This window comes from Podarcis pityusensis, assembly GCF_964106645.2.
Source record: "Podarcis pityusensis genome assembly, chromosome: 12".
Classification (NCBI taxonomy): Eukaryota; Metazoa; Chordata; class Lepidosauria; order Squamata; family Lacertidae; genus Podarcis; species Podarcis pityusensis.
In genome coordinates, this window is record NC_138037.1 from 4,497,455 (window position 1) to 4,522,497 (window position 25,043).

General features: G+C 46.8%; 1 protein-coding gene across 1 annotated transcript in view; it reads right to left on the reverse strand.

Annotated features, from left to right (window-relative positions):
• Positions 1 to 24,814, reverse strand: part of LOC308459095 (tumor necrosis factor receptor superfamily member 16-like) — a 54,847-nt gene extending 30,033 nt beyond the window's left edge. Inside the window, exon 1 of the mRNA XM_080974192.1 lies at positions 23,913 to 24,814. Coding sequence (XP_080830318.1) covers positions 23,913 to 24,008 — 96 coding nt within the window. The 5' untranslated portion in view covers positions 24,009 to 24,814. The remainder of the gene's footprint in view (positions 1 to 23,912) is intronic.
• Positions 24,815 to 25,043: the final 229 nt, after the last annotated feature.

Below are 25,043 nucleotides of genomic sequence, written 5' to 3' on the forward strand. Positions count from 1 at the left end.
GTGCTCACTGGAAGGACAGATCCTGAAGCTGAGGCGCCAATACTTTAGCCACCTCATGAGAAGAGAAGACTCCCTGGAAAAGACCCTGATGTTGGGAAAGATGGAGGGCACAAGGAGAAGGGGACGACAGAGGACGAGATGGCTGGACAGTGTTCTCGAAGCTACCAGCATGAGTTTGACCAAACTGCGGGAGGCAGCGGAAGACAGAAGTGCCTGGCGTGCTCTGGTCCATGGGGTCACGAAGAGGCAGACACGACTAAACGACTAAACAACAACAACAAACAGCTCCTTTAAACCAAGGTTACAGTCGCCAAAACGGAATGTATGGTGCCATTTTGGGGCAAGACTAAAACCTACTTTTTCAAAGGATGAGTGACTGTGATTGATTCAGTTAAACATCAGGCTAGTTCAGATGACAGGTAAAAGGTAAAGGTAAAGGACCCCTGGATGGTTAAGTCCAGTCAAAGGCGACTATGGGGTTGCGGCGCTCATCTCGCTTTCAGGACAAGGGAGCTGACGTTTGTCCACAGACAGCTTTCTGGGTCCTGTGGCCAGCAGGACTAAACCGCTTCTGCCGTAATGGGACACTGCGATGGAAACCAGAGTGCACAGAAACGCCGTTTACCTTCCCACCACAATGGTACCTATTTATCTACTTGCACTGGCGTGCTTTCGAACTGCTAGGTTGGCAGGAGCTGGGACAGAGCAACGGGAGCTCACCCCGTCACAGGGATTCGAACCGCCAACCATCCTATCAGCAAGCCCAAGAGGACCAGTGCTTTAGACCATGGCGCCACCCGCGTCCTTTTAGATGACAACCTTGAGCAAGGCAAGGTTAAGAACTTTGAGAACTTAAGAAGAAAAGTCACCTGACCCAGGGACAGTCTGCAAATATATTGACCTGTTCCGACCTCTTTTTCTTAATGGTGACACGGACCGTTCATAACGTAAGAATATTCTTCACAACTGTGAGCAGGGCAGTGGGGTGGGGTAAGGGAAGACAAGAGACAACGATTAGCTATAACATTGCTCCCTGCTCAGGCCGCACAGAAAAAGCGTTTTGGTTCCGGAAATTCATTCCGATTGTGCAGATTAAATAGAACTGATAGAATTCTACAGGCTGTGGTATTAGTGTGTGAAAACAGTACAGATCCAAGGATCCTCATATTGCAGAAATGTCTGGTGCAATCCTGACCCCCGGGCATCTTCACTTGATCGCAAGTATTGCAAGATTGTCACGTGAGCTCTTAGACTAAAATTGTCAACCGAAAGCTTTACTTTTCTGGTTTATCACCACCACAGTTCCTAACACTGGGCTTCAGTAAAGCAAATAATTTAATTAAGCAGCGCCTATACGATATCGAGCAGGAGGAGAGAGGGAAGGAGAGATCCCCCCCTCCAGCTGTTCCTCAAAGACAACTGCATTGCTGGATGCAACTGCTTCTCAGAGGCTCTCAAAACCACCTGTGACTGTCTCTTCTTTTGGAAGTTTTGCTGCGAGAAACCAAGTTACAGGGAACCAGGCAAGGGCCTTCTCGGTGGTGGCACCCCCCGTGGATAAGGCGAATAGTGTTTAATAGGTTATTGTATTTAGTATTTTGTTGGAAGCCACCCAGAGTGGCTGGTATAAATAATAAATTATTATTATTATTATTATTATTATTATTATTATTATTATTATTTTGGTGGGAAGTGGGGGGAGGAGAGAAAGAGGTGGGAAAATATTGTTAAAAGGGTGCAGTCATAGGTATATCAGTGCATTTAAATCTGAATACACCCAGGAACCTCACCAAAATGCTGGAGAGGGTGCACCTCCACAGGCACATACCTCCACATGTGGTGGGAGTGTCCCAAAATCCAACTATTCTGGACAACAGCCATACAAGAACTATGTAAAATAACTAAGCAAGTATTAGACATCACCCCAGAATTGGCCCTACTAAACATCTTCCAAGACAACAATGCCCATTTACACCGCAAAGAACTCATAACCCACCTACTTTCAGCAGCCAGAAACACCATAACCAGACACTGGAGAGACCTGTCAGGAGTAAGCATGGACCAATGGTACCAAATAGTATGGGAAACAGCCCTACTAGAAAAATTAACTAATAAACTGAAACTGACACGGGGACAAACAGAAGAAGACGCCTTCAACCCGGTATGGCTCCCCTTTATCACATACACAGCCCAACAGGACAATGACAATAATCCACCAACAGCATACAAATCAGTATGGCTAACCTGATCCAAAACATCCACCCACCTCACTCACACACGAAAACAAAGATCACAAGCAAACAATCACACCCTAGGCCAACCCCAACCTCTCTCACCACCAAAGGAACACAAGTGAACAACACAAGCAACGCCGACACCAAACTCTACATACATTAAACATAATAGAAACACCGCCACCCGACCCCGACCCCATCCATCTTCCCTCTCTCCACCCCCCTTTCTTTTTTCCTTTTTTTCTTCTCCCCCTAATGCCTCGACAAATGAAACGGATTTGTAAAAAGGTTACATGGGGGGGGGGGAATACGAGGCATTACACTTACTTCTGTAAAACAAGAAAATCCTTAATAAAATATTTAAAAAATAAAAAATAAAAAATAAATCTGAATTGTCAAATTGTGTTATTCTTGTTACTATGGTTTTTGTTGTAGTGTCTTTTGCGGTTGTTTGTATCGAAAAAATGATTAATTTTTCTTTTTTTAAAAAAGTCTGGTTTGGGGGGAAAGAAGGGGGAGGAGCCACAATCGAAATGAGTACCTTCAAAGCTTTTCCAAAGTACGACTTTCCCAGCTCCCAACTTTACAAAGCAATCTCAGCCAGCGGCGATGCTCTGCTTAGTCATTCATCCTTGCAAAACACTAGGGAGACGGTCACATTTTTATTTTTATTTTAAGACTCCATTTTTATTAACGACATGAGGTGGGGCTTTACAACTCGGAGGGGATCTCGCCCATTTTGCAGCTCGCAAAAATGGTTTGCAAAGAGGCTGCACCCTCCTCTTCTGCGTAGGACGGCAGTGTTTCCAGGTGACTCACCCTTATAAATCTGGGTGCAAGAAATCAGACACTGTGGGGTGGCCATTGCTCCCTGAGGAGAAAGAAGAGGCTGGGATAAGATTGCTCTTGTCCCCATTTGCCTGGGTTCTGTCAGTCTATTCAACAATTTGCAGCTTCGCCTAAGCAGAAAGGGGCAAGTCTCTGCCCCGAGGGGGCTCCAGTCTAAATTGAGAAAGGTGAAGGAAAGGGTAACTCCACGGGCGGGCAAACTAAGGCCCGGGGGCCGGATCCAGCCCAATCACCTTCTCAATCCAGCCCACGGACGGTCCAGAAATCACCGTGTTTTTACATGAGTAGAATGTGAAATTTTTAATTTAAAATACATCTCTGGGTTATTTGTGGGCCCTGCCTGGTGTTTTCACACGAGTAGAATGTGTCCTTTTATTTAAAATGCATCTCTGGGGGTATTTGTGGGGCATAGGAATTCGTTCATTTTCTCCCCCAAAATATAGTCTGGCCCCCCACAAGGTCTGAGGGACAGTGGACCGGCCCCCTGCTGAAAAAGTTTGCTGACCCCTGAAGAATGCAGATATTCCTACTTATGACTTTGAATGAGGACCAAGGAAAAAGTGGGGGTTGCTAACAAAACACCCCCAAAGTGTTATCATTTATTGCATTTATGTATCCCAACGTTTTTTCCTCCAAGGAGCTCAAAGCGGTGCATTTGGCTCCCTTTCTTCATGTCTTCTTCACAGCAACCCTGAGAGGCGGGCAAGGAAGAGACTGGGCCATCCCTGGTCTCTCCCAGGTGCTAGTCCGACAAACAGAAAGGCAGCGTGGTGCAGTGGTTATAGAGCTAAACCTGCCTCACAAGGTTGTTGTTTGAGGAAGAAAAGGGGAAGAGAGTTTGCCTTAAGCTCTTTGGAGGAAAGCTTGAGGAACAAATGCAATTTAAGTGAATAGAAGTCACGTGGAGTCAACTGTCCTCTCACACAGCGCAACAAATGGATTTGATCGGAACCACCAGGACTTTTTCCCTTTCGGAAAATGATGACGTTTTTAACGACTGGTGTTTTATTGTGTTTTTAATCTTTTTTCTTTTTTTTTAAATGATATTTATTGAAAAAAATTTTTAGAATTACAAAAGAGAACAAAGCAGAAAAAGAGAAAGAAAAAGCAAAGAAAAAACAAACCACATCAAACAATACAAATTAAAAAAAAAAAAATACACCACAAACATTCAAAAACAAATCCATCATTCTCAAATCCTCAACTGTCATTACCTTCTTTCTTTGACCTCCTCCTCCTCCCTTTTTTTGTATCCTAGTTATTAATTGTCGCAGCAAAGCCTTTCCATATTTCATAATATTCTGTCATTACATTACCTTAATCTATTTTAATCTTATCTTACTATAAAAAACCTTAAAACTTAAAACTTAAATCTTATTTTTGCCAACTTCTCATAACCATAATATTCTTAGATAATTCTTTAAACATTTTTACTAAAGCCAAGTAATTTCGTTCCAACGTTTTTCTAACATTCATCAATTTTATAAAACAATCCTGGTAGTAAAAAAAAAGAAATAAAAACAATCCAATCTTCATCCAGCGTCCCTTCCTCCTGGTCCCGGGTTTTGTCAGTCCTTATTATCCCATCGATCTAGCGCATTAACCTTGTAACCTTGTATCCGAGGCCCTTAAGTCTCTTCCATGTCCCTTCCGCGGCTCTTCTTCATATTTATAACTGTATTTTCCTTTGTCTCCTGCTCCTTTCACTCGTGGGAACTCCAGCTTAACAATGTTTTTGACCCTTCTCGACAAATCAGCCCCTTTTCCATAGTCCACACTAAACTTCATGTGGTATTTAAGAACATGTTTCAAAATCCCTCCAAAATTAAGAGCCCCCACAACCCCAAACATCTCACGGCCCATTGCCAGACTTGAAAAGTCCAAACATCCCTGCATAGGGGGGTCTATCCAGCCCCCCATTTCCAAACCAAACCAAACTTTATCTTTCCAAATCTGGCTTTTTCCAAGTTCATTTGTCAAATCCAAAAGCTCATGTTCCTGCTGGGCCACAGCTCCCTCCATCTCGGGCGCCCAAGATTCAGCAACATCCTCTTCCCTCATCTGTTCTGTCAGGGCACACTCCTGATTTAATTCCTGGGTGGGCTCCGTATAATTTCCCACTGCCTGTTCAAAATTTCTGATCGAATCAGTCATCAAATCCGTCTTCTCATGTAGCTGTTCCAGTAGGGCATTTGTTTTACAGGAAGCACACAACAGAGCTTCTGAATACATTGTCCTGCAAGGTCAGAAGTCTATTCCCACGATTGTAATCTGTAACAGCTGCAAGCTCCCCGGAGTTGGTTACAGTTTCACAGTCTCCCTCTAGGGGGAAAACTTCTATTTGTTCTTTCTTTTAAAGACAAGTCTAACAACAAAGTTTCCTTTTTCAGATATTTTGTCAATATTTGTTCCTTTAAAAAGCGAAGGGGAACAATGGAATCAATGTTTCTCTTCTTATAGCTATTTGTCAAAAACGTTTGTCTCTGGTCAATGAGCTTCAAAAAACGTCAGTCCTGACACCCTGCTCCAGGATCAGGACGGTGGAAAGTTACTTTACTTTACACTCACTTCTGCAGGTTTAAACAGTCCGAAAAAATCACCCCTCTTCTCCTGCTTCCAAAGGGGTTCAACAATTTTAAATGATGAAAGTTAATCTTTTACAAGCGATTTTCTGAGCTCTAGTTTGCCATGTCTTTGCTTTAATCTATCTACAAAGAAACGGAAGGCTGACTTCCTGTTTAGACCTTCCCGTTTCAGTGCCAAATTGAGGTAAACTTTTAAGTCCAATTTTCCTTTCTGCTCACAAGTCCTTATTTAAAGTCCAATTGTCCGAGTTTAAGTACTCACGGGTGATTATTTTAGAAGCCAAATTGTCCCAGGAAAAAGGCAGCGCTCTCCGGCAACGGCTGTGCGGCTTTGCTCCACGGAAGAAGCAGTTGACTCTCAGCACCGCGCCACTTCCCCCTCTTCGCTCCGGAGCCCGTTAGTGGGTTCTTTTGCGGGTTGGGGGGGCACTAAAGGTGCCCGCCGAGTCCCATGGTCACAGGCTTCATCCGCCTGTGATTTCTGAAAGGGTCCCCGCTTCGCCGTAGTGGAAAAGACCTGTTTCACGTGGAGCTAGTCCCTCCAGATCAGAGGGAGTCCGCCATTGCCAATGGCGCCACCCCGGAAGTCTATTGTGTTTTTAATCTTTGTTGGAAGCTGCCCAGAGTGGCTGGGGAACCAGAGCAGTGCACGGAAACGCCGTTTACCTTCCCGCCGGAGCGGTACCTATTTATCTACTTGCACTTTGACGTGCTTTCAAACTGCTAGGTTGGCAGGAGCAGGGACCAAGCAACAGGAGCTCACCCCGTCGCGGGGATTCGAACCGCCGACCTTCTGATCAGCAAGTCCTAGACTCTGTGGTTTAACCCACAGCGCCACCCACGTCCTGCGTTATACAGTAGTATAAACACCAACAATTGGGAAACACTGGCCTGTGAGCGCTCCAGTTGGAGAACAGCCTTTACCAAAGGTGTCGTGGGCTTTGAAGACACTTGAACTCAGGACGCAAGGGAGAAAGATGCTAAGAGGAAGGCACACTTGGCAAATCCACACCGTGATCAACTCCAGCCTGGAAACCAATGCCCCCACTGTGGATCCAGAATTGGCCTCCACAGTCACTTACGGACTCACTGTTAAAACCGTCTTTATGGAAGACAATCTTCCTCGGCTACGATGGATCGCCAAAGAAGAAGCTGGTTGCCTGGAGCTGAGGCGGCTTGAGAGTAAGCAGGCAAACGGGTGAGGGAGCCCTGCCAGCCAGTCCACCAGCCGTTGCTGTTGGGAATGGGCAGACCGGAGGCTGGGCGGGCAGGCACTGTGCTAGTACACCTGAAGGAGCGTCTCCACCCCCATAGTTCAGCCCAGACACTGAGGTCCAGCTCTGAGGGCCTTCTGGCGGTTCCCTCCCTGCGAGAAGCAAAGCTACAGGGAACCAGGCACAGGGCCTTCTTGGTGGTGGCACCCGCCCTGTGGAACACCATCAGATGTCAAAGAGAAAAACAACTACCTGACATTTAGAAGACATCTGAAGGCAGCCCTGTTCAGGGAAGTTTTTAATGTGTGACATTTTAATGTATTTTAATCTTTGTTGGAAGCCGCCCAGAATGGCTGGGGAGACCCAGCCAGATGGGAGGGGTACAAATAATAAATTATTATTATTATTATTATTATTATTATTATTATTATTATTGTGTTTGCTGTGTGCAAGGCCTGCCTGGGAGCTGAGTGCCTGGTGCTGAAGGTGAGCCTTACCGCCACACAGCCGCTGCTGCCTGCCAAGGTAAGGTTCTATAGCCTCACCTTCACCTTTCCCAGTCTCTGTTGGGCCACTAAGAATGGGGGCACCCTCTTCCCAGGCCCCTGTGGGGCAATGTGACGAGACACCCCTCTTTGGAACAGGAGGGGCAGCTCAGAGACCAGGGGCAAAGGACTCCCAAGGAGATGGGAGAAGGGAGGAGGCTGAGGATACCACAAGGGAGCGTGTTCGAAAAAGGGCGAGAGGCTGCTATCTCTGCAGGCAAGGGCTGATCTAACTAGGCTCCGGAGCCCCCCAGGGGTGGTACAGAAAGAACATACAGTGGTAACTTGGTAGGCAAACGCCTTGGTTCCCAAACGCCAAAAACCCGGAAGTAAGTGTTCCGGTTTTCGAATGTTTTTCGGAAGCCGAACGTCCAATGCGGCTGTTGGCTATTGCTTCCGGGGCACCTGCCGCGCCTTGGTTTTCGAACAGAAGCCGCGCCTTGGTTTTCGAACATTTCGGAAGTCAAACGGACTTCTGGAACGGATTAAGTTTGGCGCTTCTGTTTTTGCTCTTTATTTTGGGTTTTTGTTGCTTTCTCGGTTTATTTTTGTGACTGTGTGGAACCCAGTTCAGCTCCTGATGGATCGGTTTGGTGACTGCGGAAATGTATAAAAGCCCACCCATCCAAACAATGACTATTATCAGTTCAGGTAAGAAAAAAAAATATATTTAAATTTTTATCATCTGCAATACTGTCTTGTTTTATAGTGCAGTACAGTGGTACCACTGGATGCAAACAGGATCTGTTCTGGAGCCCCGTTCGCATCCTGAAGCGAACACAACCCGCGTCTGCGCGTCGCGGTTCGCCGCTTCTGTGCACTGCGCGTGACGTCATTTTGAGCGTCTGCGCGAGCGGCAAAACCCAGAAGTGAATGCTCAACCTGAAGCTACCGTAAATTTCGCTCCATAACACGCAGTTTTTTTCCTCCTAGAAAGTAAGGGGAGATGTCTGTGCGTGTTATGGAGCGAATGCCTACAGATGGCGGGGGAATCTGCTGCAGTCGTGAGCAGTCCGTGGCTCGCTTTGAAACAGCAAAGCGGGTGCAAGTGGCTCCTGTCAGCTAGCGGAGCCGGGGAGGAGGGAGAGAAGCAGATCGGGGTTGGCTGCTTTAAAACAACCCCTGCTCTCTGTCCCTGCCTGCAGTTTTTTGCTGTCCGATTTTGGATTAGCCACTGTAGGGGATGTGTGTGTGTGTGTGCTTGAGCTATCGTTCTCCTCCTCCTGCTTTCCCTTCTTTTTTTTCTTTTTTTTTTTTTGCTGATAATTTTTTATTGGTATTATACATATATACATATAAACTTATACAAAGTCCAATACTTAAATCACACATAATATATTCATTCCATAAATCATAAATACATTTATTTTAGGCTCTGCCAAGCCTTGAACTTCCTTCCACTCCTTTGGTAAGTATCAAATAGACTTTATATTCACGTATTTTATCTCTTTTACATAATAACCTTTTACTGTTAGAGTTATTCCAATCCCGCCAGTGTCGTTTAAAGTTTGGTCCCAATATATATCCAATATTTAATCCAATTGTCATGAAATTTCTGTTCATCTTGATCTCTTATTCTTCCTGTTATTCTAGCGAGCTCGGCATAATTTGTTAATTTGATCTGCCAATCACTTATATTAGGTATGGCGTCCGTTTTCCAATTTTGTGCTAACATGATTCTTGCGGCTGTTGTGGCATATAAAAATAGTACCTTATCTTCTTTTTTAATTTCTTTACCTGTCATTCCTAGCAGAAAGGCTTCGGGTTTTTTGGGAAACGTGTATTTAAAATTTTTTTTAAGCTCGTTATAAATCGATTCCCAAAAGCCTTTCACTTTGCTGCATAACCACCACATATGGTAGAAGTCACCATCTACTTCTCCACATTTCCAACATCTTTTGTTCTTTAACCTATAGATCTTAGCCAGTTTCACTGGTGTGAGGTACCACCTAAATATCATTTTCCACATATTTTCCCTTAATGCCTCCTGCTTCCCCTTCACTCTCCCAGCGCCCCTGCGCTCTCCTGCGACTTTAGAATTGACACTCTGTGTGTCTGTGTGTGTGAGGGCTCCTTCTCCTTCTCTTGCTTCCCGTTCACTCCCCCAGCGCCCCTACGACTTCCAGCACCCTGCGCCTTTAGGGCCAGTTCTCTCTCTCTCTCTGTGTGTGTGTGTGTTTTGACCTCACTGCGCTTGTTGGGGGAGAGTGTTGGTCGCAATTTTTCTTGATTTGTCTCAGAGTGGTTACTATCGTGGTTTCCTTGCCGGGGAGGAGGGAGAGACGCAGAGCCTGCTTGTTCTAATGGAGCAAAGCCGGAGAGGAGCCTCTCCTGCATTATTAGCAGCATCCTTCTCCACACCCCCCACGCGTGCTCCTTGTCCCTTGAGTGCTTTTCCTTCCCTCCCCACTTAAAACGTGGTTACAAAGCACGGATCCACATGGATCCTCAGGATTTTTGCACTGGGTCACCCCAAACTCACCGTCAGATCACATGTCTGTGGCCACAGCATGAACCACAAAAAACATACATCCACTGTTTCGTTTAGAATATTTTTTTCTTGTTTTCCTCCTCTAAAAACTATGTGCGTGTTATGGTCAGGTGCGTGTTATAGAGCGAAAAATAGGGTACTTCAACCCGAGGTATGACTGTACATTGATTATTGCTTTCATTTTATGGATCAATGGTCTTGTTAGAGAGTAAAATCCATGTGAAATTGCTGTTTCTGAGGTTGTTTTTAAAAGTCTGGAACGAATTAATTCATTTTGCATTATTTCTACGGGAAAGTGCACCTTGGTTTTGGAATGCTTTGGTTTAGGAACGGACTTCCGGAACGGATTAAGTTTGTGAACCAAGGGACCACTCTAGTTGGTCAAGGGAGCTGAGGACCCAAAAAGGTTGAAAACCTCTGGTCCAGTAGTGTCCAGTGAGCCACAATCTACTACAGATGTTTCATCTGGCTGAGGGGATTTGAGAGCCCAAAACCTCTGCAAGGAAGGCAATTTAAGGGACAGTTGTTGCAAAGCGGAATCTCGACAAGTAAACAAAGGGTTGCATTTTCAACCCAGAGGTTTCTCCCTTGTTCTCCTCCTCCTCCCTCCTGGGTTCCTGATTTCCAGAGAGCTCAAATCAATCTTTGCTATCCCCTCAGGGTAAGGTAGGGCGTCTGGGAGATGAATGAACTCTCAGAGGCTGGATGAATGGCAGGGAAGCCCCGGCCCCCCAGCTGCCTGGAGGGATGGAGTGGGAGCAACAACGCTCACCTGGAATGCAGGAAAAAAAAAGGGGGGGGAGAAATATTTCTGCAACACACCGTCAGCTCTGTGTGGACTTGCCCAGAGAAAGGGGAAGAGAGAAAAGAGGTGGGAGGGATTCAGATGGGCAGCAAGGAAGATTTGCACTAGTCAATTTGTAGTCACCATGTATTTGTACAATCTTCTTATAAAGGCAGCTAGGTTGGTGGATGGACCCGGGTGGCACCTAGGACTTGCTGATCAGAAGGTCGGCGGTTCGAATCCCCTGCTCCTGCCAACCTAGCAGTTCGAAAGCACGTCAAAGTGCAAGTAGATAAATAGGTACCGCTCCGGCGGGAAGGTAAACGGCGTTTCCGTGCGCTGCTCTGGTTCTCCAGAAGCGGCTTAGTCATGCTGGCCACATGACCCGGAAGCTGTACGCCGGCTCCCTCGGCCAGTAAAGCGAGATGAGTGTCGCAACCCCAGAGTCGCCCGCGGCTGGACCTAATGGTCAGGGGTCCCTTTACCTTTAGGTTGGTGGACAGCCGCCACGAAATTAAAAGACGCTTGCTCCTTGGGAGAAAAGCAATGACAAACCTAGACAGCATCTTAAAAAGCAGAGACATCACCTTGCCAACAAAGGTCCGTATAGTTAAAGCTCTGGTTTTCCCAGTAGTGATGTATGGAAGGGAGAGCTGGACCATGAAGAAGGCTGATCGCCGAAGAATGGATGCTTTTGAATTACGGTGTTGGAGGAGACTCTTGAGAGTCCCATGGACTGCAAAATCAAACCTATCCATTCTGAAGGAAATCAGCCCTGAGTGCTCACTGGAAGGACAGATCCTGAAGCTGAGGCTCCAATCCTTTGGCCACCTCATGAGAAGAGACGAATCCCTGGAAAAGACCCTGACGTTGGGAAAGATGGAGGGCACAAGGAGAAGGGGACGACAGAGGACGAGATGGCTGGACAGTGTTCTCGAAGCCACCAGCATGAGTTTGACCAAACTGTGGGAGGCAGTGGAAGAACAGGAGTGCCTGGCGTGCTCTGGTCCAGGGGGTCACGAAGAGTCGGACACGACTAAATGACTAAACAACAACAAGTTGACGGACATCACCGCCTCTTGTGGCAAGGAGTTCCGCAGTCTAACTACGTGCTGTGTAAAGAAGGACTTCCTTTTCCCTGTCCTGTAACTTCCAACATTTTTCTTCCTTCGATGCCCACAAATATGAGAGAGAGAAAAAAAAACCTTTTCTCTGTCCACTGTGGCTGTTCAGTTTATCAACAGGCCCTTGAATCTTAAGCTGTGTAGAGGCTATTGCAAATTAAATGAATAGGATAGATGGGGAAGAGCCTTCAAAGATATATAATGGTTTTTTGGGGGGGTAGGGTTGGGTTGGGGAAACAATATTTGGCGTGAGAACAGGGGTGTTTATAGGAACACAGGAATGCCCATGAATTGCAGAAGGGTATTTAAGACAATAGGGACGCGGGTGGCGCTGTGGGTTAAACCACAGAGTCTAGGAATTGCCGATCAGAAGGTCAGTGGTTCGAATCCCCGCAAAGGGGTGAGCTCCTGTTGCTCGGTCCCTGCTCCTGCCAACCTAGCAGTTCAAAAGCACCTCAAAGTGCAAGTAGATAAATAGGTACCGCTCCGGCGGGAAGGTAAACGGCGTTTCCGTGCGCTGCTCTGGTTCGCCAGAAGCAGCTTAGTCCTGCTGTCCACATGACCCAGAAGCTGTATGCCGGCTCCCTCGGCCAATAAAGCGAGATGAGCGCCGCAACCCCAGAGTCGGCCACGACTGGACCTAATGGTCAGGGGTCCCTTTACCTTTACCTTTATTTAAGACAATGTCCTTCTCACTCTCTTCAAACAATCTAGGAAGCCCAAAACTCCTACAAAGTTAATTTCACCCTGAAGCATTTGGGGTTGAAACAAAGAACCCAAATCAGCTTTCCTCCAACCCTCCCCCCACTCCTGCATTCTTTACGTTTTTTGCCATCCCATCTAAAAAAATTCTAAATAACGCCCCCAGCCTGAGCGCCACCCCCCCAAAGTTGCAACTTAGTAAGACTAGAGAATATTAAGCTGTGCAACATTAATTAGCTTCCCCAGGAAGTACAAGGGATAAAGGCAGCTTTTATATGGTCTGACCGCGTAATTACAGGGGCTGCCTGGGAAAAAATGTTAATACCAGACCAGGGGAAATGTGTTTCGCATTAGCCCCGACGTGAAATTTGCTGGAAATTGTGAATGGAGGGACGCACGGCTTTAGTTGCCTCTCTTCTAACGTGAGAACGATCGTTGGTGCTTAATTTGAGCCAGGCCTCAGCCTCAGAACTGCACAAATCAGAGTCAGACCATTGGCCCAGAGACCTCAATATTGTCTACACTGGCTGGCAGCAGCTGGCAGGGGGTTCAGGCAGGGGGTTTTCCCCAGCCGTACCTGAAGGTGCCAGGGAAGATGGGCCGCCACTGAGTCACGACTTGCGCTATGATCTCTTTCATCGCGTCAACCAGAAGTTTAGGGAGAGCGAAAGCTTTTGAGAGCATCTTGGCTGAGAGGCAGGGATGTGTCGCTACAGCAGTCTGCATCTAAGAAGATGGAGGAGACGACAGTATATGTGAATAGGATCTAGGGGTCTTGGTGGGCCGCAAGTGGAACATGAGCCCACAGTGTGATGCAGCAGCAAAAAAGGCCGATGCTATTCTAGGCTGCATCAACAGAAATCTAGCTTCCAGGTCATGGGTAGGCAAACTAAGGCCCGGGGGCCAGATCCGGCCCAACCAGACTTTTAGAAGACATCTGAAGGCAGCTCTCTTTAGGGAAGCTTTTAATGTTTAACAGACCACTGTATTTTAATATTTTGTTGGAAGCCACCCAGAGCGGCTGGGGAAACCCAGCCAGATGGGCAGGGTATAAATAATAAATTATTATTATAATCGCCTTCTAAATCCGGCCCACGGATGGTCCGGGAATCAGCATGTTTTTACATGAGTGGAATGTGTAATTTTATTTAAAATGCATCTCTGGGTTATTTGTGGGGCATAGGAATTCGTTCATTTGTTTCCCCCCCCCCCAAAAAAAATATAGTCCGGCCCCTCACAAGGTCTGAGGGACAGTGGACCGGCCCCCTGCTGAAAAAGTTTGCTGACCCCTGTTCCAGGTCAAGGAAGTGAAGTCATAGTACCACTCTATTCTACCTTGGTGAGAACACACCTGCGATACTGGGTACCACAATTTAAGAAGGATGTTGACAAGCTGGAAGGTGTGCAGAAGAAAGTGGCTGAGATGACTGAGGGTCGGGAAAGCAAGCCTGATGAGGAACCGTTGAAGGAGCCGGGTATGTTTAGCATGGCAAAAGAGGAGAGTGAAAGGAGATATATGAGAGAGCCATCTTCAAATATCTCAAGGGCTGTCGCACTGGAGAGGGAACAAGCTTGTTTTCTCCTGCTCCGGAGAGTTGAGGACTTGAACGGCCGGTGGCTGGAGCCAGCTGGGGGCCGGCCAAATGCCCCCGTCTCCCCGGAGGCATCCCAACAGCGCCATGGGCATCGTGATGGGCGCATCGCGGGGCTTGGCAAGCCACCTGGGAGCTCCACAGGGCCGGGCCGATGGAGTGGCAGCTGCTAGTCAACAATGCTGGTGACTGGGAGGCGCCGAGATGCGCTCCTGAGCGCGTGAAGAGTGCGTTCCTCCTCCAGGTCCGGAGGCAGCTGCAGGACCCGATTGCAGGATATTTATATTTTTCAAAATACACTGGACGCTCAGGATGCGAACGTGATCCCTGCGGGAAGCACGTTCGCAACCTGCAGTGCCGTGTCTGCGCACGCCCGGGTTGCGATTTGGCACTTCTGCGCATGCGCAAAGTGTGATTTCGCGCTTCTGCGCATGCGCTGAAACCTGGAAGTAACCTGGTCCGGTATTTTTGGGTTCAGCGCGGTGCGCAACCTGAAACGTCTGTAACCCGAGGTATGATAATATAGTACGGCCCCTCACAAGGTCTGAGGGACAGTGGACCGGCCCCCTGCTGATAACGTTTGCTGACCCCTGCTCTAGTCCTCAGGGAGGCTGCCTCACCCACAGATTCCAAACTGTAGGTGGGGACTCCTCACACTCTCTCTCTTAATTCAAGAATTGTTTTTTAAGCATAAAGCAGCAGCAGGAATTGCAATCTGGATCACCGGAACTGCTTATCTCTTGCCCTTTAGGCCTAAAAATCCCCACCATAATTGCTCCTTCCATGATCTCTTTATCTTGGTATCTTGTTCCCCGTGGGGCCATCTTGATAAGAAAAATGGCTCCTAAGGAAAAGGCTCATTTCCTTGTTCAGACCTCAGATTCCAAAGCAGTGGTAAAACCCACAAAAGACATACCCCAGTCTCATAATACGCTGTTTTATTCCAGTTCAGACTATTTGTCCATCAGCGCTGTCTGTGCTGAATGGAGATAGCTCAGTCATCAGATCTTGAGATCCTTAATCTCAGGGTGGTGAATTTGAGTCCCACGTTGGGCAAAAGATTCCTGCTTTACAGGGGGTTGGACTAGATGTCCCTCGGGGTCCCTTCCAACTCTACGATGACTGGCAGCTGCCCCCCAGGGTCTCGGGCACATAACACACTTACTGATCCTTTTTTCCCAAACTTGGAAACACTGGTTCCGGAAAAAGGGACGCTTTGCGTGTGAAAGCAGGTTTTCTGCCACTTAGCTTAGCCCACAATGCGTGGAAATTTCTTCTGCAACTGAAGAAGTACCGGTATCCTGTGTGAGAGTCTGGAGGCGGTTGGAGGATGGATGGCGGCTAACAGATTGAGGTTGAATCCTGACAAGACAGAAGTACTGTTTTTAGGGGGCAGGAGACAGGCAGGTGTGGGGGACCCCCTGGTCCTGAATGGGGCAACTGTGCCCCTGAAGGACCAGGTGCGCAGCCTGGGAGTCATTCTGGACTCACAGCTGTCCATGGAGGCGCAGGTCAATTCTGTGTCCAGGGCAGCTGTCTACCAGCTCTATCTGGTACGCAGGATGAGACCCTACCTGCCCACAGACTGTCTCGCCAGAGAGGTGCATGCTATGGTTATCTCCTGCTTGGACTACTGCAATGCGCTCTACGTGGGGCTACCTTTGAAGGTGACTCAGAAACTGCAATTAATCCAGAATACGGCAGCTAGACTTGTGACTGGGAGCGGTCACTGAGACCATATACTGTAAGACCGGTCCTGAAAGACCTACATTGGCTCCCAGTATGTTTCCGAGCACAATTCAAAGTGTTGGTGCTGACCTTTAAAGCCCTAAACGGCCTCGGTTCAGTATACCTGAAGGAGCGTCTCCACCCCCATTGTTCTACCCGGACACTGAGGTCCAGCGCCGAGGGCCTTCTGGTGGTTCCATCCCTGCGAGAAACCAAGTTACAGGGAACCAGGCAGAGGGCCTTCTCGGTGGTGGCACCCGCCCTGTGGAACTCCCTCCCACCAGATGTCAAAGAGAAAAACAACTACCAGACTTTTAGAAGACATCTGAAGGCAGCCCTCTTTAGTGAAGCTTTTAATGTTTAACAGACCACTGTATTTTAATATTTTGTTGGAAGCCACCCAGAGTGGCTGGGGAATAAATAAATTATTATTATTATTATTATTATTATTATTAAGAAGCGTCCCATGCAAAAGGCTAATAAATTCATTATGGTGGACAGCAGCCCATTTCCCCTAATGCAGGACTTGTTAGCCTTACACGGACCCTAAGAACTAGGCATTTGGTGCCTCTTCAATACCTTCTTGGGATACGTAATTGTAAGGGACCCAAAGGTCATCTAGCCCAACCCCCTGCAATTGCAGCTCAGGTTGACCTAGCGCAGACGGCGAAACCTCCAGCATGCCTGACCATCAGACACATAGAAGTAAACTCTCTTTACTGCTCAGCAATACGGCCAGCTCTGCCATTAGGCAAAGTGAGGCAACAGCTTCAGGCAGTGCCCTAAATTAGAACTCAATTCCCAGCACCTTTAAACTACAGTTCCCGGGGGAGAGAAGTTTCTGCTTTAATTGTACGGTGTGTACCCAGCCCAAGAGTCTTTCGTATTCTCTGTGTGCAAAAGACCTGCCTATTGTGGCCTCTGTGTATTCCACGTTTTAAAAATGAAGGACAACAACGGAAAAATCTGCAGTGACTGCATTGTGGTGTTTTTTTCTTTCTTTGTCCTTTGCATAATTATTTCTGCCTTTAGTAGCCATGGCAACGAATTATGCAGGATTCTGGACTCCTGCCCACAAAGGTTCATGCACGCAGAATTCCTGGTGCATGGAATAATCAAAAACAGGCATAGGAAGTTGGTTCTGGTAAGGAAATATCTCTCTGTTCATGCTCAGAGGCAATTTCTCCTCCGGCCAACCTGAATGTACGCAAAAAGATTATTCCAAGCATTGCATGAGATGGGAGACAGGCTGCAGTCCTACACAGGATAGTTACCTAGGAGTAAGCCCCATTGAACCCACGGGGGCTTACTTCTGAGTAGACGGAGGATTGGATTGCGCCGCCTGCCACACCATATTGGCACTTCAGAAAATCATAAACGCAACCTAAGTAGAGACATCACCTTGCCAACAAAGGTCCGTATAGTAAAGCTATGGTTTTCCCGGTAGTGATGTATGGAAGTGAAAGCTGGACCATAAAGAAGGCTGATCGCCGAAGAATTGATGCTTTTGAATTATGGTGCTGGAGGAGACTCTTGAGAGTCCCATGGACTGCAAGAAGATCAAACCTCTCCATTCTTAAGGAAATCAGCCCTGAGTGCTCACTGGAAGGACAGATCCTGAAGCTGAGGCTCCAAGACTTTGGCCACCTCAGGAGAAGAGAAGACTCCCTGGAAAAGACCCTGATGTTGGGAAAAATGGAGGGCACAAGGAGAAGGGGACGACGGAGGACAAGATGGTGGGACAGTGTCCTCAAAGCTACCAGCATGAGTTTGACCAAACTTCGGGAGGCAGTGGAAGACAGGAGTGCCTGGCGTGCTCTGGTCCATGGGGTCACGAAGAGTCGGACATGACTAAACGACTAAACAACAACAACAACATTCTGTTTATCTAGGCATGAAATTATCCTAGTTTGAGAACACTGCTGGATATAAAGATGGCATCCTAGATTATTTCACATCTGTTCCAGGTTCAAAACTCCACGTTTTTACAATCTAAACAGCAGTAAGGAAAATCTGGGACCTGCTCTGTGTTACTTCTGAGAAAAGTCAGCCCCACAGCCCAGACACGCCTGTCTTCAAGCCTTGATTGACCACAGATTTTCACATGAATAATACTTAGAAAGAGAAACCCCACAATTTTAGGGAAAACAGATTTGTACTTGCTGGAGTTAACCCCCTAGAGTCACAAACGCTATTGGGGGCACAAGTCCCATTCACATGAATAGGATTATTTTCGTCTAGCACAGCCCCCATTCACTTCAATGGGACTTTTGTAACGGAACTCGCCTTTCGATTGTGCCCTACAAAGTTGAAGTTTAATAACCTTTTAAAATCTATTTTCTCGGGGACCCTTCTTCACAAAGTACAGACACAAACAAAATACAGTTTAATGCTTTAAATGTTGTGTGTTTGCCTGTAAATTAACATCAATGGGAGGCAATGTTTGGTTTCCCTTAAATTGTGGGTATTTCCGGCCCCCCCCCATCATGTTTCGCTAAAATTCACATTCCCCCGTCTTTTGTACTGCTTAATAAGCGCTTGAGGGAAGATTTAGATCACATCGCCCTCAAAAATTCCAAGTATCTTTCCAAAGCCATTTAAGGGAAAACACCCTGAGGCAAAGTCCACAGTCCTATACATCACAGAGGCATGTAGCCCTGAGCAAAAGCAGAGTCAGCTAGCCAGCCTCAAAGAAACACCAGCAGACTTGGCTCCACACATTCAAGGTTTTGTATCTGCGGCCTAACAACAGCTCTATGTGTATGCAAAAACCTTGCGCTACTAAATGCACCCCTGTCAAAGCTGGAAGATCTTCAGAGAGATCAAGTGGTGTTAATAAAATAACCTGAGCCAACTTTGCTACAGTGGTACCTTGGTTCTCAAGCTTAATCTGTTCCGGAAGTCCGTTCCAAAACCAAAGCGTTCCAAAACCAAGGCGCGCTTTCCCATAGGAGGTAATGCAAAGTGGATTAATCCGTTCCAGACTTTTAAAAACAACCCCTAAAACAGCAATTTAACATGGATTTTACTCTCTAACGAGACCACTGATCCACAAAATGAAAGCAAGAATCAATGTACTGTACTATAAAATAAATAAGACAGTATTGTAGATGATAAAAATTAAAAATATTATTTTTTCGTACCTGCACTGAAAATAGTCATTGTTTGGATGGGGTTTTTAAAAATCCATTTCCACAGTCACACAATCAATCAATCAATCAATCAATCAATCAGTGGGTAGCTGAACTGGGTTCCACACCATCAGAAAAACAAATTAACCGAAAAATCCTCAAAAACAAAAGGGCAAAATAAATAGCAAAAACAAAAGTGCCAAACTTAAACTGTTCTGAAAGTCCATTTGACTTCCGAAATGTTCAAAAGCCTCTGATTGGTGCAGGCGCCCTGGAAACAATAGCCGACAGCCGCATCAGATGTTCGGTTTCCGAAAAAACGTTTGAAAACTGGAACATTTACTACCTGGTTTTGGGCGTTTGAGAACCAAGGTACCACTGTACTTCCAAGAGAAATCCCTCCTTCGTCACTGCTGTTCATCCATTACCGTTTACACTGTAAGCTCCTAGGAAGAAGGGACTTGTGTGTCTTTTACCTAACTAGGGCACCAAACACATGGGATAAAGAATGGTCATAACTGCATCATTCTTCCCTCATCTCCCTTCTCATTTCCTGTCGGATCAGGCCAGCGGCCCAACTAGTCCAGCACTGGGTTCGAAATTCGCCAGGCGCCTTTTGCACCTGGCTCTCGGCCAAGTCAAGATGCCCAGGAGACAGGATGGTGCTTCACATTTCCACCATCTGGGGATCCTTGGATGTTTTCACACCCTAATCCCACATCCTGTAGAATTCTATTGGTTGTATTTGATCTGCACAATCGGAATGGATTTCAGGAACCAAAATCCTTTTTCTGTGCAGCCTGAGCAGGAGGAGCAGGGAACAATGTTATAGTTAATCGTTTCTACCCAAATGCAATTCTGGTTTTAAACGCAGTACAGTGGTACCTTGGGTTAAGTACTTAATTTGTTCCGGAGGTCCGTACTTAACCTGAAACTGTTCTTAACCTGAAGCACCACTTTAGCTAATGGGGCCTCCCGCTGCCGCCGCACAATTTCTGTTCTGAAGCAAAGTTCTTAACCCAAGGTACTATTTCTGGGTTAGCGGAGTCTGTAACCTGAAGCGTATGTAACCTGAGGTACCACTGTATTTTAAAATGGGGTTTCAGAGTTTTTAGGAGTTTCTGAATGTCTTATGTAGATTTTTCAATTTCATTGTTCTGTATGGGGCAATGACAATAAAGATATTGTATTGTATTGTATTGTATTGTATTGTATTGTATCGTATCGTATCGTATCGTATCGTATCGTATCGTATCGTATCATATCGTTGCTGCTTGTCCTCCCCACCCCATTGCCTTGCTCACAGTTGTGAAGAATATTCTTACGTATGAATGGTCTGTGTCACCATTAAGAAAAAGAGGTAGGAATAGGCCATTATATATGTGGACTGTCCCTGGATCAAGCGATTTTTCTTCTTTAAGTTCTCAAAGCTCTTAACCGAGCTCAAGTTAGCAATCTGAACTGAGCCAGATGTTTAACTGAGAATCAATCACAGTCAGTCCATCCTTTGAAAAATCAGACTTGAGAGCTGTTTTGCCTCAAAATGGTAACTGGACCTTCCATTTTGGCGACTGCAAACCTTGGCTTAAAGGGCCATTTGGCACCTAGCTTACATATATGAGTTTCTAACACTGCCGTCGAAAGCCATTACAGCGTGAAATACTATAACCCAGTAGAAGAAGAGGAGTTTGGATCTGATATCCCGCTTTATCACTACCCTAAGGAGTCTCAAAGCGGCTAACATTCTCCTTTCCCTTCCTCCCCCACAACAAACACTCTGTGAGGTGAGTGGGGCTGAGAGACTTGAAAGAAGTGTGACTGGCCCAAGGTCACCCAGCAGCTGCATGTGGAGGAGCGGGGAATCGAACCCGGTTCACCAGATTACGAGTCCACTGCTCTTAACTACTACACCACAGTGGCTCCCAGTGATGTCCAACCGGTCGACAGGTAGATTCCCTGGAGATTGCGGTCGATCGCAGGATACTTTTTGATCTCGTGATTAAAGAAGATGTGGAATGAATGTATCCGCCCTCCACCCCCCTCGCCCCCCCCCAAAAGCTCAACCACTCTGGGTAGGTCACTGCCATTTTTTAAATACAGATTTATATAGATCACAGTCTCCCCATCGTTTTGCCAGGACACTGAGGTCCAGCTCCAAGGACCTTCTGGCGGTTCCCTCCCTGCGAGAAGTGCGGTTACAGGGAACCAGGCAGAGGGCCTTCTCAGTGGTGGCACCCTCCCATCAGATGTCAAGGAAATAAACAACTCTCTGGCTTTTAGAATACATCTGAAGGCAGCCCTGTTTAGGGAAGTTTTTAAAAGTTTGATATTTTATTGTATTTTTAATCTTTGTTGGAAGCCGCCCAGAGTGGCTGGGGAAACTCAGCCAGATGGGTGGGGTACAAATAATAAATAATAATCATAATCTTGTGAGTTGGATGTGCCTGCTATAACCAATTAACCAATAAGTAAGACGAAGGCGAGCCGAAGAGACTGGGCAGCTGAAAAGACTGCAGGCTCTTTCCCCAAGATTCCTTGATGCTCATAAACTTGTACAGACCGATTTCAATCACATATACAGAGAAGAAACGACAGGACTTGCTCCCAAAAAGAATGCTTAGGACTTTAACATGCTATTTAATCCGTAGCACAACCCCCTAAATACCACTGCGGAAGTAAAGCCACATGAATGGGCTTCACGGCCAGGTTAAACGTAAATAAAATTGCAGCCTCGAGTCTCACAATAACCCTGTGAGTTAGGCCACTGCTGCTCACATTTCACAACAGGCAAACCAAGTCTGAGCTGCAGTGGTGGGCTGGAAGTCCAAGGTGAAGTTGGGAATTCGAACTCTTGATCTTGCTTCCCCCTAGCCCTTCCCCTTTTTACTGGGGAATCGTGGAACAGTACAGAATCATAGAACTGCAGAGTTTTGTGCAATTGTAGACCCTTCTGCCAAGGGCCGAAATTTAGGCTCCTTGCGTTTGCTGTCACTAAAAAGCACCAGGAGCAATGATACCTAGAAATGCATTAACCACATTGCATACAAAATATTATTATGCATTAAATTTGCATGCCACCCTTTGCCCGCGGATCTCAGGGAGGTTCACGACGCAAAATCACAACATAAAAACTGCAAAATGCACAGCGAAAACGCCCTTCCTGTTTTAACCAGAGGTAAATCTCTGTACCTTCTCGAACACAGATCCTGACGGAATGCATGCGAAACAGTCTCATCTATGCAAAAGTGGGGACAGAGAAAAGGAAGGGTCCCTCTTTTACTTTCCATCACCCCAAAAGCAAAGCTGACTGGGTAATTTAAAGGGCAACTATTTTATATTTTGAGATCTCAAGTAGAGAGTCTGGATTTCCCAGGAAAACACCCTCTCACCACTGGTGAATGTGTTTTTAGTACTCTAAGGCTGGCAAGGGGGCCTGTTTCCTCTCTCTCTCAGTCTCCTCCACCTGGTGACAAGTCCTTTAGAAGCCAGCAGTTCGAAAGAATTCAAGAAGTTCTGGAGAACTGAGACCTTATCACCCTTTTTCCAGAGGGTGTGGGGCAGTGAAATTATTTGCCCAAGCTTTGGTGCCAGCTGCAAGTCTGGCCCGCCTCACAGAGCTGTTGTGCTTTGCCCTTTTTTTTGTTTTTTTATCTTGTGATATCTTTTGAAGAAGGGTGGTATATATATCTACAGTGGTACCTCAGGTTAAGTACTTAATTTGTTCCAGAGGTCCGTTCTTAACCTGAAACTGTTCTTAACCTGAAGCACCACTTTAGCTAATGGGGCCTCCTGCTGCCGCCGTGCCGCCGGAGCACGATTTCTGTTCTCATCCTGAAGCAAAGTTCTTAACCTGAAGCACTATTTCTGGGTTAGCGGAGTCTGTAACCTGAAGCGTATGTAACCTGAAGCATATGTAACCCAAGGTACCACTGTAATAAATAATACTAAAACAATACAAAATAACTTTGTGGATGGCAAAAACAAAATCTGCACAGTAAGTGCTAGGGAAATGAATGCCACCGATCAGAATTTGTTTTTTTCTGTTTTTAGTCTATTGTTATACTTTAGCTTTAAATAACTGTTGCTGCTTTTTCTTTTTTGGGTTTTTTTTTTTGTAAACAGCTTTGAGATTATTTTTTCAACAATCAAGCAGTACATAAATTTTGTGCGATTAGAGAGATTAAGCAGTACTCTCGCATTTTAAACACCCAGCCCCAGTTATGAGGGTCAGGAGAGGCGTTTGGTGCACGCTACTCCAGGCTGAGAGCAACGCGCTCTTATTTATGCTCAGAGGCACTCTTTCAGGCCATCCGAAAGAAGCTGCAAGCCTCTTAAATCCAAGTTTGCGCGTGTGCTGGGAAACTAGCGCGCTGCTGCTCCTAAAAGCTATTTCTCCAAACTCGTGCACTTTAAACAAACGCGCACACACACAAACAATATATATATCAAAAAAATCACGGACCAACTGTATCAGCCAAATTCAAACTCATCGTCAAGTCCCTGTCCGGACACACCCCAGCCACGCCTTTCCTTGAAGACCGAGATCCTCTGGAAGAGCGCGGCTTACTCCCGAGAAAGCGCGCAAGTCCCCCTTCATTTCCTTTGGAGAGATCGACACGCAACTTTCAAATCCAAGCGGTGGTTGTTTTCCAAGGAGCGAAGGGCGCGCAAAGATCTTCACCCACCCGAACCCAAATATCGCCCAAATATCCAAGTTTCCAAGGGTCGAAACAGAACGGAATTAATTGAAAGGGGGGTGGGATAAGCTCCGGTGGGGGGGAGGAGGAGGAGGAGGAGGAGAGAGCAGGATCCTAGAATTGCGAAGCTGCAAGGGAACCCCAAGGGTCATCCAGCCCAACCCCCGCTTGCAACAACGCAGGAACCGCGTGGAAGACGGCTGCGTTGGTAATAGGAAGACAAAGGCAAGACTCACCTGAGCAGGGAGGGATTGCAGCAGCAGCAGAAGGCAGGTAAAGGTTCTGGTCACTTTCACGTCCATTTCACCAGAGACTTTTCCTTGGAAATGCATCTTGCACGCCCCTCAATTATATAGATTTTTCTTTTTCTTTTTTAATGCAAGCTAGGAATGCTTCGATCCGAATGCACAACCTCTCTTTTCTTAATGGGGTGGGGTTTTTTGGGGGGGTGTTAAATAAATAAATAAATACAGAGCCCCCTCCCGCCCACTGCTTAACAAGTTACCAACCACCAAACGCTTCTCGCGGTCCAAAAATTTGGGTAGAGCGCGCGCTCTGCAATCGCAGGGAAACTGGACGCACTTTTCTCCCCAAAGAGGAATACAGATTTGTCCCTTCCTGTCCCTCCTTCTTTCTTTCCTTCTTTCTTTCTCTCTCTCTCTCCCGATTAAAAAAAAAAAAAAAGGCAACACAACTGCTAAAACGAAGCGGCCTCTGGGGAGAGCGAGCGGGGAGCGGCGTTTGGCATCTGGGGCCCCGGAAAGTCGCTCCAGATGTTGCTCCAGAGGCGTCGGCGCGCGCAGGAGGAGCCGAGCCTCTTTCTTCCCCGAGGAGGAAGGTTTGCAGTTTTGCAGAAGATAAACGAGGAGAGAGAAAAGTGCGGAGGAGAACCAAAAGGGCGCAGAGCCGCTCGCTGGATCCCTCGCTGGGCGTTGCGCAGTTTTTTTCCTCCCCGGATCTCTCTGGCACCGTAGAAAAGTTCGCCCGGCGTTGGCGAGGCTGCGAGCGGGTTCCTTTTTGCTTCCTTCCCGGCTCCTGCTTTCTCTTCTTCTCCTCCGCCTCCTCCTCGCAAGCCCAGCGAAGGAGCAGCTGCTGCAACGGCCGGGGACGCGCCTCTTCTCCAACACGCGCTCCCTGGCGGCTGACTCGCCCGTCTCCTCCCAGAGGTGGGCGCGCCCGGCCTCGCCTCCTTCTCCTGCCTCTCTTCCCCCTCCTGCCTCTCTTCCCTTTTCTCCCCCACCTCCCTAAATTATTATTATTTTTTTAAAAACCCCAGGAAACATAAGGACAGCACTTCAGGATCGGGGCAATTGCGCTTCTAGGCCAGCATCCTTCAAGAACGTAGGGATACAGGTAGACAGTCTCTA